An 18608-nucleotide genomic window follows, 5' to 3' on the forward strand; every position below is an offset into this window, starting at 1 on the left:
CACTTTTGTAATTTGGACTTAGCTTAATTAAAATAATTAAACATTAGTTATTCCTCATATTAGCACGTGAGATCATCCTCTAAGGAGTGAGAGAAAGGCATAATGTTCACTGGTCTGTTTGTATAAAAAGCCAACCTTTGATCCTGTTTACTAACAAACACGGAACATTATAATCATGCATTTAAAAAAAATCACAGTTCAACCAAATCCAACCTCATTTTTACAGCCCATCGAAAACTGATTTGAAATGGAAAGATGACCCAGTCCTGCAATGGTCTCACAAAAATGCAAAGACCAACTGACACTACCAGTCCTTCATTGTGTTATCCATAGAGCTGTGTGACAGTGCCTGCCCACCTACTTTTTGAAGCAGTGTTGAGGCTGTAGACATTGAAAAATTAGGAGATGCTCAAACTAAATCATTAGTAGAGCTACATATGTGCCATAAACAGGTACTTCAAGATCAAAGTAGGACAGGGCTAAAAATTCTGATTTGAAACAGGTCTCATGTCAAACAGTGACAAAATTCAATCCACCTCTACATAAGACTTTTCATTTTCATTTTATGCTAAATGAGACAACCTATTCATGGCTGTATTGAGTGTATGTGAGAAGGCTCGTAGCAAGGGGTACAAGGGCTGCAGGGTGACCTCTGTGGGAAGAGGCCAGGGACACAGACAGCTCCACACCCAATGCAGGGCACTGCTGAGCCACGGGTGGGATGCCTCTGGGAAAAAAAACAAAAAACAAAACACCACCACAACAGGAAAGGACAGAAAAGGCAGTACAGAGACAAGAAGGGAACAAAAAGGGTGGGACACAGCAGAGGGAACACCAGAGTTGGAGGAGGTGCTCCAGGCATCCAAGTTGACATGCCCTATCCTGCAGCCTGTGGAGGACCCCACACTGGAGCCGACAGACATTTCCTGAAGGAACTGTGGCCCATGGAGAGCGCATGCTAGAGCAGATTTTCTTCTGGAAGGATGGCAGCCCATGTGGGAAGCCCACACCTCAGCAGGGAAAAAGTGCGAGAGGAACTGAGCAGCAGAGAGGAACTGTTCTGTAATGACCATATGCCCCTCACCCCTTCCTGCCCTGTCTGAGGGAAGCAGTGAAGTTCATCTCAGGAAAAATGGAAGGAAAAGTGTTGGTTTTTTTCTTTGTTTCTCACTACCTGAATATTGATTTTAATTGGCAAAAATTTTCCCCAAGTTGAGTCTCTTTTGTCCATGGCAATAACTGGTTAGCTACCTCCCTGTCTTTATCTCAACCCATGAGCTTTCTCATCTTATTTTCCCCTCCTGCCCTACTGAGGAGGGCAAATGAGCGAGCAGGTAGGTAGGTGTTTTGCTGTTTGCCACAACAGGTAACGTGCATTCATCACAGCACATTAGGTAGGCTGATGGAGCATTATGTTACCTTGTGAATGTCCCACTCTGGTGCCATTTTAGCCAGCTAGTGTATACAGTATAACTATATAGTGCAGGACAAAATAAGGCAAAGGTCCTGAATCAATAAGGCACATCACAGTCATCTAGCTCAGCTGCCTGCAGCAGCACTCGTAGTGGCAGACAAGCCTGACTGCTTGATGCTTGGTCGTGTGTATCTATGTTAGAGTGCCCTGCACATATACTTAAGGTAAATGTGTACAAGGCTCCTATAACCTTAGCATGGGTTCCTACAGAAACCATCAGGACTTGAGCAAAGTATTATCTCCCTTTTCACTCAAGTCTATAAAACACCTCTGACAAAAGCAAACAGTCTCCATTTTCTGTGTCCCTGTGATGCACAGTACTTACCAAAATATGGTTCATTTGGGCATCCTTTCAAGCGTACTCCCTTGTGAGTACATTCAATCAGAAAATGCCTTACAAGTTCATTAGACAAATCTCCAACTGTGTTGAAAAAGAAACAGAAAGCTCATGAAGAGAAGCAATGAACAGACAGTCTCACAAATTAGCAGGTCTTTATGAAGCAGATTTCCACATTACCACCAAATGTTTTATACACAGTATGTAAAGAACACATTAGACCTGCTCTGATGCAGGTTTCAATCTGTAGTTAAGAGGCCATTTTGAAAAAAAACAAACAAAAAAAACCCCAAAAAACAAAACAAACAAACAAACAAAAAAACCCAAACAAACAAAAAAAAACACAAAAAAAACACAACCCAAAACAACAACGATGCCAAGTCTCACAGTGAATTTTTAAGTATTAAACTGTTTGCAGTTTTACACTAAGCCTTTGCTCCTGAAAACAAACAACTACATGAAACACTCAGGTTTCACTACATTTTTAAAGACAGTTTTTATCTCTCAGGAATCTAGGACAAACCAAAATTGTTAAGTTGGATGCAATGAGAAGATCCAAAATCCAAGAGGCATATGAAAAACTCCCTTGAGATTTAGCATTCTTTTAAACATATACATACGTATGCACACATATAATAAAGTCAACTTAATTATTTACTGAAAGACTGGTTCACAGTATTTCACACCTGGCTATAAGCTGAATTTCTCTCCAAATAATTAAAGGGTTATTTCATAGCAACAGAACAAAGCTAACCAACCATTCAAACCTTAAAAGAGCCACAAACACAAACGGTCCCTCTGACTCTGACCTATCAGCCACAGTCCAGGAAACACATGACATGAAGTTTGTCTTTCAGCCTGATACAGATAAACACATTAATGTGGATAGCAGAAAGTTCTATGCAAACAAATATTGCAAAGATCACCTTCTCAAACAACTAACTCCTTGCCATTATACTCTCATGGTATTAAAAAAAAATTACTTCAAGGGTATGTGGGAAGGGGAATCCTGGAACAAGAAACCCTGCAGGAGACTGAACAAATTTGTCAAGTGTAAGAACGCCGCAGTCTCAACAGGAATTATCTCTTACTATCACTTGCCTGTGGCACAACTAACATAAAATGACTCTTGAAGGCTAGTAGAGTTTGAAATTCCATGCCTTCCTGGACTCCACTGGTCTGATGATAAAAAAAATTACTAAAAACGCCTACAATCACTCTCCATCTGCCTCCTTGTTGCTACCACACCATCGCAGTGCACCCCTGTTGTCTTCATTATATAAGACATCGCAGTCTCAAAATACCAGATTAAGGTATAAAATTTGAAAGTGTTATTGTAATAGAGGTGCACTGCTAACCTTGACCCAGAGTAAGCATGAAATCTTAACCACCCCCGCCCCCGCAACCCACAACAGTCAGCCAACCAACCAACCAACCAACAGACAAAACCACACTTCCATAACCATGACACTAAGAATCACAGCTTTCTTGTGATCTCAGTTGCTTACCTTGCCAGGCAGCATGTACTAATGAAACATAATAACATGTGTAAAAGGAAAACAGCAGCAAGGAAAACCACCTCGCTACCCCTGCAGTAGTACAAATGGAGCCAACTTTCCCTAGGGTAACCTTTTCAGATTTATATCTAATGTAAAACCGTCTCAGAACAAAACCCTGAGGTAAAAAATATTTAACTTTCCAGCCAAATGAAAACTTTACATGGTGGTATGTGGATCAGATGCAGACTTCTGATTTCTATGGAGGACCCATTACAGACTCTGCTTTTTTGATAGGTTAATAAGGTACAATATATGCACAGCCACAATGAACATACATTTCTAAGCCATGGTTAAACTACGTAAAGTACAACAAACATCTTATCCAGTCTCATTTAACAAGGTACCAAATGGAGCTTGTCATTCAAGTTGCTTTTATTAGACGAGGGGAGATTCCTCCAGATTATTACCCAGTAAGAAGGACTACTTTGTATGGCTTGCTAAGTAATAGACAGAAGGCATACAGTACCTTTTTTGTTTAACTGCAGCACAGAAGGAGGTGGTGTAGCAACTTTCACTGCTAGCCCATAGGCTCCCCGGAAAGAGTGACTGTCTCGAACAATGAATGATCCAGGTTCCTTGTCCTTGAGAACAGCAATGGCTGTGATGGATTCCAGGAAAGAGAGAAAAAAACCAGTTTCAGAGCAATGCAGACACCCAAAAAGCACAGAAGTGCAAATCTGTAATTAAAAGGAGACTGAAGTAACTGAGATCCTTTTCTCTGTCTCCATTGCGGTACAACAGAATACAATCAAGCATATTTGGGCGATCTGAGTGGAAACATCTTATGCAAATCTCACAGATACTTATTTCAAGATAAACCTGATTTTTAAACTGAGAAGGACATGCAGGTCCCACCAGGATTCCTACAACCAAGAACAAGAACAAGATGATTTCTGCCTACATTTTGTCAACTTGTTAGAAGCATGACAGAGAGCGCAGCGCTCTGTAACTTCCAGGCCGACTAAACAGCACTGTTTTCCTATGCTACTTCAACGGGTAGACCGGATCAATTTTTGTTCACCACCAAGTTTCTGTCCCTGCAAAGCAGTCTCACTTCCCTAGTAATTTTAAAGAAAAAGAAAGGAAGGTAAGTGAATATTTGCTCTTTGACTGTCCAGGCATTGAAATAATTCACATCTATATCCTGTGATCTCTGCTGGCAGTGTTCTATGAAGTCCTCCCCAGGAGGAACCATTTGCAGGGAAACTAGTCTTGCTTTACATGAGTCTGCTGCAGACTTCGAAATCCAGTAGCTGAAAATCTTAAACTCACTTTGAAAAATGGCAAAAGGTTTATCTAATGATTGTTTTTCATTTGACCTTAAACACTTCCATCTTTTTCCGCCCCCCCCCCCCCCCCCAATGAAACTTTTTGGAAATACTTGAGTTTGTTTCCAGAATTTCTAATGATCACCAAGTCTTCAAAGAAACCCCAGAAAAAGCTCAGATTTGACCCTGGAGTCCTTAAATGTCTGTATACACAGAACATGGAGATTATGCATATGGGGCATGAACTTGTATTTTGCAGTGGCTTTATGCCATTGCCTGAGCAATAATTACATCATACACACACCTTTTTTTCCACAAAAAAAAGAGTAATAATAGAAAATCGTGAAAATACAGACATAATTGTATCTCCCGTTTAAGTGAGTAAAGCAAACGTGTACATATTCCGTTCACCTGTCAGATGGTGAAGAAAACAACTATTTTTACAATAACCTGCCATGTGTTGAGAGGAGGATGAACATATAAAACCCTACAGTTGAGCAATACTCACATAACACTACTAAGTCCACAGGACAGTAATCATTTGTCACAGAAGGAGCCCATTAAGCACAAGAAAAAAGAACAAGTGCTTCCCCTCCTCAGCAACAGGATCTTAAAACACTTTTTAAAAAAGGAATTTTAATTGGTAGGGTGAAAAGACACATACTGAAAGGTTGGGAGGATTTTCTTTTCATTTGTTCAAGCAGCTAGGTTTAAACTTCCTTTATTTTCTGCATTCACATCAAGTCCAGACATTTTTTTTTTTTTTTGCACATTTAAAGACTCAGTTCTCATTATGGGTGGGGAGCAGAGAAGAGGAAAGGGACTGGAGTGAAAGGACCAGTAAAACGAATTAATGATCTGTTTTCTATGATCTTTAGTCCCCATGGCTCATATTTACCACTACATTACAAGAGGCATCCTCATACTTTGAGAAACTATGAACTACACAGACATAGCAATTCATTGTTTGCCAATAGCTGAAGGGTATTTTGGTTCAGCATAAACTTCATTCCCAATGCAGAACCAGTTAGTAATTTTTCCTTTTTGATAACTGAATTTTAAGTATATCAGCTTAAAATTCTGCCATAACTCACTAAATACAATTCAGACACAAGGACCATCAGACCAATTGCATCTGCAAAGCACCCAGCATGATTTATTTACGCATTGTTGCTGAGACAAGGAATATAAGTACATACGTATACATTTTCACATACATAATAAAAGCTTTCTCCATCTTCTTCAATAATACATCTACACATAGACGTACTATATCTAGATTGTACATCATTAAGATGTTCCATGGGAGTGTTATTTCGTGACCTTTAAGAAATAATCTATGTCACTTTCAGCTGACAATGAAATTGAAGCTACAGAATGACTGGTACATGAGGAGAGTTTTATGATGACTTTCAGCTAATGAATTATTCTCTGATATTTAGCATCTCTCAACTTATTATCTGTGCAGTGAAACACACATGGCTGAGATCACGCTACAGCAACACACTTGTACTCAGTTTCTGAGAGCAGACAGTTGTTTGGTATTGCATCCTGCACATCTGTCATTCCGAAAACCAGAGCTTTACAATAAAGTACATTTGCAGCAGATACCACAGGCAGATTTAAATTACTTTGTACTTAGTTCAGTTACGCTAATAATTCGTCTGATTAACTGAATATTTTTAAGGACTACTTGGCTGCCCTCCATGCTCAAATTCAGCTTTTGGATAAAAGAAATTCAGTGAGGTTGCCTGTGGCCCTTCTAGGTTTTTTATTTCTTCTTGTATTTCTTTTAGACATTAGGTATGCATCAAAAAAATTTAAGAAATCACCAACTAGCCTTTCTGTGAGTGGATATGACAGAACATGTATCAGTTGATATACCTTGTTCTCTTGAAATATCTGGCTTGTACCAGAACTTGGATGTGTCCTGGACAAATTTTACAGTCACATGCTTATCAGTTGTGTTCTCTGTGAAATAAAAGGGAAAAAAAACATCAAGAAATTTTTTTACATTCAAAAGCATTTTATATTTGTTCCAATTTTCAATCACCTTAATTATTTAAAAAACTCATGATCAGAAGGACAATCTAGAGAAACTCTGAACTGATTTAGAAACAGCAAATATAATGCCATACACTAAGATTCTGAAAGTATTATTGAAGTTTACGAAACACATAAAAAACCTATTGCATTTATAAAGCTGTATTAAATACAAAGCTTCTCAATAGCATCCAGTGAACACACACATTTTTAACTATTCTTGGCACAAGTCTAGAAAGGCGCAAAGAGAACCCAGCTCTTATTAAAAGAAACTTGTGGTTGGCAGTTCGAAAGGTAGGCTGCCTTTGGCTGGAAGTACAGAAAGAATTCTGCAACCTTGTTCTGAACAGAACATCCAAAGCCAGTGAACTGGTGCCACTTATTGCAAACATTTACGTCCTCTATGCCACTTAAACTCCATTGCTTCCTACTCTCCACCCCCCTTTTAAAGTCACCTAAGTGTTTTTATAAACTCACATGAAATCTAATGTATTTTGCATATCTCTGATGCAAAACCTACCTGGCACTGGGGAAGTGCTTAACATTTTTGAGAAATCTGGGAGGACATTTGGGAAGGGGATGCTGATTGTGCTTCCACTGTGGGGGCTAGAGAAGCCACTTGAAGAAGGTGACACAGAGGTAAAGGAACGGTCTCCTTCAGAGGACCTCTTTTTCTCTGGAAGAGGCGGTTGAGCATGTATGTTCCCTCCACGGTGCTGCTGAACCACACTGTTCTGCCTGTCATGTCCAGAGGCCACTGTAACAAAGTTTTGTGTCAAAAAGCCATTGTCCTCTTCATTTGCCACTGGTGAGCTCATAGTTTTAGGAGAGATGCTAGCATTGGCTATGAAATTAGCTTGTTTCTGCTCTCGGGGGGAGTTACTCCCCATGTTGCCCCCGCTGTAGCTCAGGTAGGCCTGGGTACTGCTGCTGACAGCAGGTTCTTGCTGTGGCTCTGCTGGTGAATTCTCCAGGCTGCTCAGGGTGATGACTTGCAGTCCTGGTGTTTGGAAATGAGACAAGAGAGAGACATCCTGCATGGCATTTGAAAATTCAGAGGGTACAAGGTAACCTCCTGGTGGCCTGCTGTTTCCCATTGAAAGCTGGAGAGATGGGGTAGCTTTAGGGTTGCTTTCAAGCCAAGGGCTTTCTGTTGCAGAAGAGCTGTCAAAAAAAAAAAAAAAAAAAAAAAAAAAAAAAAAAAAAAAAAAAAAAAAAGCCAAAAATTGAACACAAAAGTTAAACAGACAAATCATTCCCTTAAAATGTCACTGTACAACCCATACTGTAGTGATCATTGAAAGTAATGAATCACATCACCCAGGACAATACCTGAGGGTGCTCTTTGACAACATGCTGGACCTGGTGATGCAGCTGGATCAAGGGATTCCAGCCCCACCCTGAATACCCATTCCTTCAGTGCAGGTCATTACTTTTCTGCCTTATCTTATCCTCCATCTAGCCATGCTGATGGGATAGTTTCTAAGTTTGTGCTGTAAACCAGGCCATCAAACTAATCACAGTTAAAAATACTCTTCCCCCATTTTAGAGGGTTACTTCTACTATGAATCAATTCAGTGAAGCTGTTCACAGCGTTGCTTCACATACAGTGGTCCTGTATGTCATCCATATCTACATGATGAGGTGCGGTGCTACCCAGAAAAGAGCAGAAATTTCTTAAGCCAAGGCTGCTGTCAAAGGCAGAGGTTTATGGAAGAAAACTGACACTGCCACAGCAGTTCTTAGAGGCAGAGAGTATCTTATTCTCATAAAAAAAAAACAAAAAGACCCAACCAAAACCAAAACACAAAAACCAAAACTAAAAATGGGTTAAGGAGTTAGCTGTGCACCATCACACAATAAATGAATAACTATGATAAGAACACAGTCCACAAGACCCAGCTCTTAGATCAGGTCTCTTTTAATAAAATTTATAGTAAAAAGGGAACGGAGGCAGGTCCGATGGTTACTTTATTTGATGAAGGAACATTTTTTCCTTTATTAATTATTAATTATTTCAACAGTAAACATTAGATTGCTACTGGGTAGCAATTCCACCCACTCAAGTGAAAAATAATAGATATCCTTCTAAACAAGACAAACAAAGCATCTGATGAAACCATCTGATAAAAGCTTAAATTGTCTCCTTTCTTCTAGAAGTGAATTGCCTCTAGACTGTAGCTGGAAAACATTATCAGCAACATAAATGTAGAGAAAAAAATACTCATTGTGGCTTGCAAAGGGGAAAGATTTATAAAAAAATATAAAAATATATATACAAAATATATATAAAAAATATAAAGGACTTTTAATTAAAAGGCAGCTGTGGGAATTGATACCAGTAGATTTGAACAGATCAAAGAAGCAGCACCATAAAAAATGAAAGTAAAGCAAATGGAAGAAGACATAATTGCAAGGAAAAGACCCACAGCTGTAGCTATCTGCTAGATGAAATGAAATGTGACAGAAAAAATATTTAGAAAGAAGGGAACAAAATTTTCTAGATAAAGTTTGAAGTTGGAATGTAAACTTGATAATGACTGCATTTCCTGATAAGTTCCTATTTCATATCCACTTGAAATGTTAAATTGCCTCCTCCTCAAAAAATACTATTTTGTTCAGTCCTATGATTCATATTCAGAATCACAAAATGAAAACATTCTTTCACTGTGCAAGTACTGATTGAAAATGAAATCAATTAGATGGGAAGAGAAATAAAAGATAAATAGGTATCAACATACTTAATTCCTCACTGAGAGTCTTACATACCAACCAACAGCATTCCACATACTCACTGTGAAAACGGAGCCAATTTTCCAAGAACAAGAATAGGATAATTAGCCACAAAGGAATGTTGGTGTAGAGTGATAGGAAAGGAAACCTAATCAGCTGCAATGTAATACAGAAATATAGGGCACAGCTAATGACTGACCATCCATCATCAGGGCTTTCTGAAACTTCTAACAGTAACCTGGAACCTCATTCATTTGTGGTGTTTCCTGCTATTTCTCATCTTATGCTGTAAGCTCCTTGGGACGACTATTTTGTAAATCTGAACTATTCAAGCTCTGGTCCAGAGCCCTAAATATTTACTACAACGTGAAATAATAAAGTCTCTTGGCCTGCTGAGCAGTTGAAAGGGAGTCAGCTATTCACTACCAAAAGCAAATCTTCTGACATTTTACTGAGAAGAAATGCAGGTACTGCAGGGAGAAGAGTACTCCCTCTCTCTCACACACAACTTATTCCAATGTGAAATTTCATGAAATGCTTTTCAGTACAGCATTAGAGAAGCTTGTTAAGCACACAGGAAAATATGTATGAGCTTGTGGTAGTACGTAATAAAGTAAATGAGCTATAAATTCCTATTTACTTTGGTATTCCTATTTATTTTCAAAGCTAATTGTGTCATGGTAAATTCTAGCTGGTGGACAACATCATAATGAAGTGTCACAACCCAACTCAAAGTCCTTGGACAAATGCTGTGCAATGAAGATGCAAGCATAGTATCTTGGCCGGAAACCATAGTTATGAGAACTGAACAATAAAGGAGGAGAATATTTTCCTACCTTTCTCCTCCTGGAATAGGACTGTTGCTTGAAACAGTACATGAAGATGTAAAACAGTGCTGGAAGGAGGGATCCATCTGCATGCTGGCCCTCAGCAAAGGAGGGTTAGTGTCCACAGTGCTGTCAGACATCACCAGAGAGTGGTTAATGGCTTCTGTGTAACTTCGAGATTCTGCAGCAAAAGAAACAAAGTAAAAAGCAAGTTAAAAAACAAACAAACAAACAAAAAACCCAAACAACAAACTCGCATTTTTATGCAGAACAACCTATTTTCTTCTTAACAGGACTATAAAGAACAAATTTTATTTGTTTGAGCAGTAACAAATTTTATTTGTTTGGCATGGGGTTTAGTTACGAGTACAGCTACAGGTGTCAGGTGTGATTTTGTTCATACCACACAGGCAAAAAAAGTAAAGGAAATATTTTCTAAAAGTTTGCAAATGGCATCAGAGTTACTGGTTTCTATACTGATTCAAGTCTGAACTATGTTCAACTTAATTATACTGGACATAAATACTACAGGATACAGTTTAAACAGTTGTATTCGGATGAGTAATAATGTGGATGCTATTACTGAAGAGCCTTATACAGGAACAATTTAATCCCCCTTTTTTACAGGTACATTTTAATAACCAGTCAAGCTGTAATGAGGATTATGTTTAATTATTCTGGCATAGGCTAAAGCAAACCAACAGCTATTCACATAAACTCAGGTTCTATGGCACTATTTTGTACCAGAGAAAAGGCCATGCACTAAGATACTACAAATGCCTTCATACATCTCAAAGCATGTGCAAAGGCAGTCAACAAGTCAACAATGAATAGCTCCATTGCCCTCAACACTTGCAGGACTGGAATGCAATTAAGGTGATCACAGATGAAACAATCTCCAGTTACTGCCTCTTGAGCAGATACACTTCAAAAAACTGAGGGTGAGAAAACACACAAGAAAGTTAAAATTTCAACAATTCCTGTCCTGCACAGAGTTACGATCATGTTAATGCATCTTTTCCATATGAAACGCTAATGTAAAAAGGAGGAAGGTTCTCATTATTTCTGTGAGCACCACTGAAACAAGTCTAAATAAGTCTTCTTTTTCCTTTGATTCATGGCAAAGCCTGGCTCTGCTATTATTTGGAAGAGGAGGGTGCAAGGTACTTAAAAGAAATGTCTGAGATAAGAAAATCTGCAAATCAGTGGTCTGACTGAAAACCATCTGAATTCCTCACATAGCACACATACTGCACAGAGCAAACATCTAATTGGAGGAGGGAAACATCAGAAAATTGCATCGCTGTCTTTTAGCTGTACCAATTGCTTTAACTATATCCACACCAGCCATAAAAGTGAACTTTAAGGAAATACTGAAGAAATGTGTGTGGTGTGGAAGAGCCAGAGAAATCTGAATCTGTATCTATCTAACAGATCAGATATATATTACAGTCATTCTCATACTGATGCAAACACAGAAAAAGCTGGCTCCATAAACCCATGATTTAGGCCGTATTCCTACTGAAATCAGTGGCGCTTGTTTATGGAAGGATTACCAAGTCTGACTGTTTACACAAGTATTATAAGGATTTATGTGAAGCCTTGAGCAATTATTTCAACATATAATAAAGTAATATTACTTGGTCTCAACTATTATCTGAGAAAAAGCTGATTAGTTGAAGGGGGGTGGCCCAAACTTATGTTGTACATCTGAAGACTACTGGAGCCTCCCCAAAAAACCCACTTTCACTAGGCTAAAAGCAGAATCTACTGAGAGTAGCACCAGTAAGACAAAATATCATGAAGTGCAACAAACATCTCACCTGTGCACACGAACCTGCAGATGCCTCCCAATTATACTCCAGGTTGAGATGACTGCTACTATATGGGGGAGATTAAAGCATTCCCTGCAGTCATTGAAATTGTGATCAGAAGCTTAATTCCATATGTTTGCTTATTTTCATGTCTCTATGTCTGCTTCCCTGATACCAGACTATATAAAGGAGTCACTGGACACCAGTTACCACAAGCCTGGTGGCAAGAAGGGGAGCAGCTCTCCTGAAAGAGCTTAAAATCTTCTCCCACTCTAATGCAATCTCAGCTATATGCATAAAAGCTAATCTAAGACATTTGCACAGCATGGTCCTCTCCTTCTCCCACCAATAACAGCATTTGCTTGAAGAAATGGACCAAGACTTGATTCTTCCCTGTTTCAGGCCTTGAACTGTTGCTATTACCTTTAGAGCACTGAACACTGTGTGATGGAACGACCGCTATCATGCTCACAGATGCATTTCTTTTCATACTCCTTTTTCACAGGTGTAAAATACTAGACTATGAGTGAAAAGCCACTGGCTGCCAGGCATGTGATCTGCAGAAAGAATGAAAACTCTGTACTTCCCAAGCTAGAAACAAGTACATTTGAAAGGCACTTCCCATGAAAGCAGCTTTGTTTATATTTCTATTAAAAACAAGCTTGCTGAATATTTCAGCTGTATCCTCTCTATTGTCTGATGAAGAGTCCACACTCACGGGTCAGCTCTTAACCCTTTATCTCACGGAATCCTTAACTCAGTGCAATCTCATAGCTTCTGCATGATTTCTCTATGCATGGTACAAACTCCCCTCCCTAGCTTGTCTGCTGTGAAGCATCAGTGCTTCTTGCTGCAGGCCCCTACTAAATCTACGCCATTGTATTTGTGAGAACACTGACAATATAGAAGTTCAGCTCCTTACTTAAAGAAGTGACGTGACAAAACCAAGATCATTCATGTTCATGTCTCTTCATGCTCCTGGGTCAGACCTGCATATCTATCAAAAAAGCAGCCTAGAAAATGGTAGTGACCTGGGCACTGCAAACAGAGCCAGATGTGGCCATTTGTGCAGCAGTTTGCATGGAAGGGCACTCAGAAAGGGCGGAAAAGCTCTGCCAGCTCAAGAAATTAGCTCAATTGGTGGTTATCACCCTCCCAGAGGAGCCTTACTAGGGTATCCAGCCAGTGCAAATGTATGCCTTCTGTACTCACCAGGAAGGATGCAGCAACCCAGACAGAGTTGAATGGACACAGAAAAGTATACTGCTATAAAGTAAGATAAAGCAACTGAGCCACCACCAGCCCTAAAGAGTAGCAAAAGGATAAGAAGTTTTGTGCAATACTTTTAAATTTCACAGTTTGTTTCCTGATCCATCCTCTGATGGCTTCAGCAATGCTGAAAAATTCCAGCCTAATGGAAGACTTGCAAGAAGCCACATCAGATGTGGCTGTGAAACATTTGTTGTATCAAAGTTCTCCTTCAGAGGTCCCTCTGCTTCTACCTCTTTTCACATGAGCAACTGAAGAGCCTATTCCTTTAAACAGATTTCCTGACAAGTCATCTACAAAGACAGTACCCAAGACATCTAGGAATGTAATAGAAGTGTTTGGTATATTCTCTATGCAGTGAAAGTATTTATTGGATGGTTGCATTCCACTAAGACTTGATATTTCTCATTCTCCCAGGACCTACCTTGCACTTGCCCTACCAGGCAAGCATTCTTAAGATCTTCCCTTTGAAATGTCTCATAAAAAAGGAACACAGTACTCCCTAGCATTCAACAAAACCTCCATGGCACTTCACAGCTTAACATCCTGCTAGATCCAACTACGACAGAATCACAGAATGTTAGGGATTGGAAGGAACCTCAAAAGATCATCTAGTCCAATCCCCTGCCAGAGCAGGAACACCTACATGAGGTTACACAGGAATGTGTCCAGGTAGGTTTTGAATGTCTCCAAAGTAGGAGACTCCACAACCCCCCTGGGCAGCCTGTTCCAGTGCTCTGTCACCCTCACTGAGAAGAAGTTTGTTCTCAAATTTAAGTGGAACCTCTTGTGTTCCAGTTTGAACCCATTATCCCTTGTCCTACAACTGGTTGTCACCGAGAAGAGCCTGGCTCCATCCTCATGACACTCACCCTTTACATATTTGTAAACATTAGTAAGGTCACCCATCAGCCTCCTCTTCTCCAAACTAAAGAGACCCAGCTCCCTCAGCCTTTCCTCATAAGGGAGATGCTCCACTCCCTTCATCATTTTTGTGGCTCTGTGCTGCACTCTCTCCAGCAGTTCCCTGTCCTTCTTGAACTCAGGGGCCCAGAACTGGATGCAATATTCCAGGTGTGGTCTCACCAGGGTAGAGTAGAGGGAGAGGAGAACCTCCCTGCACCTGCTAACCACCCCGCTTCTAATACAGCCCAGGATGCCATTGGTATTCTTGGCCACAAGGGCACAGTGATGGCTCATGGTCATCCTGCTGTCCACCAGGATCCCCAGGTCCCTTTCCCCTACGCTGCTCTCTAATAGGTCATTTCCCAACCTATACTGGAACCTGGGGTTGTTCTTACCCAGATGCAAGACTCTACACTTTCATTATATTTCATTAATTTTTTTCCCCACCCAAATCTCCAGCCTGTCCAGGTCGCGCTGGATGGCAGCAAAGTCTTCTGGTGTGTCAGCCACTCTTCCCAGCTTGGTGTCATCAGAAAACTTGCTCTATTCCCTCATCCAAATAATTGATGAATATACTGAATAATACTGGCCCCAGTACTGACCCTTGAGGCACTCCATTAGATACAGGCCTCCAACTAGACTCCGACCCATTGACCACGACTCTCTGGCTTCTTCCCTTCAGCCAGTTCACAGTCCATCTCACTACCCGATCGTCCAGATCGCACTCCCTCAGTTTAGCTGTAAGGATGCTGTAGGAGACTGTGTCAAATGATTTACTGAAGTCACTTGGAATTTACACTACCGCAAATGTAAACTCTGCCACAGTGCTCAGTTCTTCATCTTGCCTTCCCACATGGAGGGAACTGTAATAGTTTCTATCACAATAGTCCCTGCTGATACAACTTTATTTTGTCCAGGAGAGCAAGGGTCAAATGATGGCCACTTCCCTTTTCCAATACTAAATTTCATTACTCATTAAGCAAGTTACTCCACCATTCACCTGAATGTCCTGGAGAAGATTTAAGCTCAGCTCAGAGCTGAGATGTTACACATACAAGGAAGGGTAGACCAAGGTTTGAAGAAAACCCTAGCCTCTAGTACTAAACATCAGAACAACCTATTGAGTGACAGAGTGGATTGCTCACTTCATGGTTTAAAGTATATCAGTCGGACAAAAAGCACCAGGTGAAGATCTTAAGCGGATTTTATGAAAGGGTTTTGTTCAGATGTGTTTCTTTCCGAAACTTAAAATCTACAAAGGGCTTTTTAAAAAAAAAAAAAAAAAAAAAAGAAAGCTTTATGAGGGAAACAATCCATGAAAGCAAAACCACCAACAAGTACAGAGTCAAAGATACTGAGCAGACAAAGTTTTAGTTCTTCTAAGACATTTTGCCAATATTTCGGCAAGGGAAACATTAACAGAAAGATTAGTTGGAAAAACCACAGTTTCAAGGAAAAAACTGGAGCAAGGAAGAGCTTTAGTGGAAGAGACTGACAAGCAACATCCAGTGACAGCTAACTGTACTGGATAACGTGAAAAGGAATGCACAATTCCAGCTATGCAGCATGAGTATGGAGTAGCAGAGGCTTATGCTACTATTTAAAGCCAGAAATCCTGGAAACAGTGAATTCATGACAAAAGGATTTGGCTCCCTGGAAAAGAGAGTCCCTCTAGCAGCTGACAGAGTGCGAACAGAATCGGCAATGGTGGAGCTAAGGAGCTCCTTAGCAACTTCTACAGAGCTCATGGGGAAGGCCAGAATTAAAAACCCTGCATATGGAGAAAGGAGAGATCAAAATCACCCACTTAAACCAGTTTACAAACTAACATCTTTCCAAGTCCATCAGCACTGCAAGGTTCTCATAAGGTAGACATCTTCCCTTTCACTCTCCTGCTTTTCCAAATGCTAAAGTGCCAAAATTAGTGAGACTGAGATAACACTAAAACTCCTCTTGCTTTTAGTCAGTCTGCAAACTATTGACTTTACTGAAACTTTGACCTTTTATACTTGCTATATTCTGCCTTCAGTTTCACAAAAATAGAGCAAACCAAATTGTTCCCTTCCAGGAAATCCATCAACTTGGGTCCCACTGTTCCTTCCTTTCTATAGAATACATGGAAATCAATGAAAGATGCTTAAGATCTTGTCTTTAGCAATTTCATCTGTCAGGGAAGACAATAACTTTATTACCTTTTTTTGCACAGTATATGGCATCTTTTTCAACCAAGTTGTTCCACCTCTCATTCACGGCTAAACTCCCACTAGCTGTTGTTGCTAGCCAGCTTCCACCATTATTTCTTAAGTGTTTCAAACAAATAGCTCTGAGAACAGCTAATTTACTGTACTACTGTTTCTTTCAGTTGAGAAGAGTTACAAGCTGACTTAAGCCATACACATTGGAAGCAAAACTCCTAACAAGCCCAGGCAACAAAAAAACACCTTCTGGTTTGTTGTCTTCAAAAAAGAATTTATTTGCTTTATGATCTTCACATTTCTGATAGGATAGACTTGAAGGGTTTATATTTTATGAAACAGGCATCTGTTACGGAACTTCTCAAATAACAACTTTTAGGCCGAGACAATGTTTGATATTGTTAATCTACTTTTTGCTTTGGCTATCTTGCCCCCAAACCTGGAGCGATCAAATGCTGAATCAGCATCTTGTCATTTGGCCTGCTGTAGTCACTAAGCTATGTAAAGTCTCCACTGCCATGAAGCTCTGAGAAAGCATGCAAAACTGTAACATTTCCTTCAAGTATATATCATAAATAAACTGAATCTTATACTATTAGACAGCTATTTTACTGTCTTTGAGGGCAGCAACAGAACCCCTATTTTCCTCAGTATTTCTTCAACACTCTAATTTATTTAGAAAAAATAAATAATCCTGAATGATTAACACAGTTTTTACATTCTTTTCACATTTTTTGCTTTTTACTTCACCTCAGCAAAAAAAAAAAGACATAATGACTACAATTTGAAAAATCCTGTTTTGTTCAGATTAACTCCTCATCTGCCAAGTGAACATTATCAATTCAGAAGAAATTTGGAAATCCACTTTCTTAATTTTCTTAAAATCTGAGAACTTAAGAGTTAATGTCCATACCAAAAATTCTGCTTCACTGAACCACACTGATAACTAGAAAAGGGATGATATTAAGCCCATCTTTAAGAATGGCAATAATGAGCACTGGGACTTTGGTGAACTTGAGGCTTGGACCAACAGAAATCTTATTTAAGACCAACATGAAATAAAAAAAAAATCTGTACCTGGGGCAGAATAAGACCTTGTAACAATACAGGCTGGGATCCAACTGGTAATTAGCAGCCCTGCCGAAAAGTATCAGGAGTTGCAGTGGGTAGCAGGCTGAAAGACAGTCTTCACCTTGCTCTCATCCCAAATAGGGCATATACTGACCTACAGCAGAAGAAACACGGCCAGCAGATCAGAAGAGATTGGTTATTACTCTTTTTGTATTTGATGCTGAGAATGATTCCTCTGGAATACTAAATTAAGTTTTAGGCCACCAGTTTGGGAACATAAGAAACTGGAAAGGATCCAGTGGAAGACTACCAAGATGACCAGCGGTCTTGCTCACACAATCCATGATGACAGGATGATGGAGCTGGGACTTTTCAGCCTGAAGAGGAAAAGCAACTAGGCAGGGAATCTAAAAGCAGCCTAAAACTACTAGAAGAGGGTCTCTTTTCTACCAGAAGAGACAATAGAGCCAAATTCTTCTCAGTAGTGACAGATTATTTAAAAAGGGGTAATACGTCTCTGGAAATTCTCATTAGAAATCAAAAAGTGCTTTGTCCCTATGGGCAGTGTACCACTGAAAGAGGTTAACCAGGGTTGTGGTGGAACCTCCATCAGTAGAGCTTGACTCAGACCTCAGATGGTTTTGTTCTGAGTCACGGCGTTGGACTACACACCCTCAGAGGCACTTCCGAAACATTATTTCTGTCTTTCTATAGTAACACTAATTTCTTCATGCAGAAAAGTCTAACAGAGTCAGTTCCAAACTCTTCTAGTTGCACACCCCAACAATAAGAAATTTTTGAAAATGTATCTCCAATACATGTATATTTATTTAATTACGAATTGTGTATATGTACTACTGAAGGTCTGATATTTTCTTTCCACACCCCAATGGATCATCTTGTGCATCACCTGAGGTGCACACACCCCACTTTGGAGACCAACATACTGGCAGAAAAAAAGGGCATGCAGCTAAGAAATAAAAAGACTGTTTATTAGGGTTTTTGTGTGGGTTTTGTTTTCCCTTCATTGGCCTGGAATCTGCTGGTTTTTATGCACATCCAGAAACTCTTCTTCACTATTTCCTATGTTCTTTCAAAAGGAGATCATGTCA

The 18608-nt window shown here is 39.8% G+C and overlaps 1 protein-coding gene across 24 annotated transcripts in view; it reads right to left on the minus strand.

Annotated features, from left to right (window-relative positions):
• TNS3 (tensin 3) overlaps positions 1-18608 on the minus strand; it is a 232459-nt gene that overhangs the window by 21613 nt on the left and 192238 nt on the right. For all 24 annotated transcript variants that reach the window (XM_065052142.1, XM_065052139.1, XM_065052143.1 and 21 more), the window contains 5 exons: positions 10251-10422; positions 7202-7845; positions 6523-6609; positions 3837-3968; positions 1800-1895 (listed from right to left, as the gene is read on the minus strand). In XM_065052142.1, coding sequence (XP_064908214.1) covers positions 1800-1895; positions 3837-3968; positions 6523-6609; positions 7202-7845; positions 10251-10422 — 1131 coding nt within the window. The remainder of the gene's footprint in view (positions 1-1799; positions 1896-3836; positions 3969-6522; positions 6610-7201; positions 7846-10250; positions 10423-18608) is intronic.

The sequence above is a fragment of the Columba livia genome, chromosome 2, assembly GCF_036013475.1.
Source record: "Columba livia isolate bColLiv1 breed racing homer chromosome 2, bColLiv1.pat.W.v2, whole genome shotgun sequence".
Taxonomy (NCBI): domain Eukaryota; kingdom Metazoa; phylum Chordata; class Aves; order Columbiformes; family Columbidae; genus Columba; species Columba livia.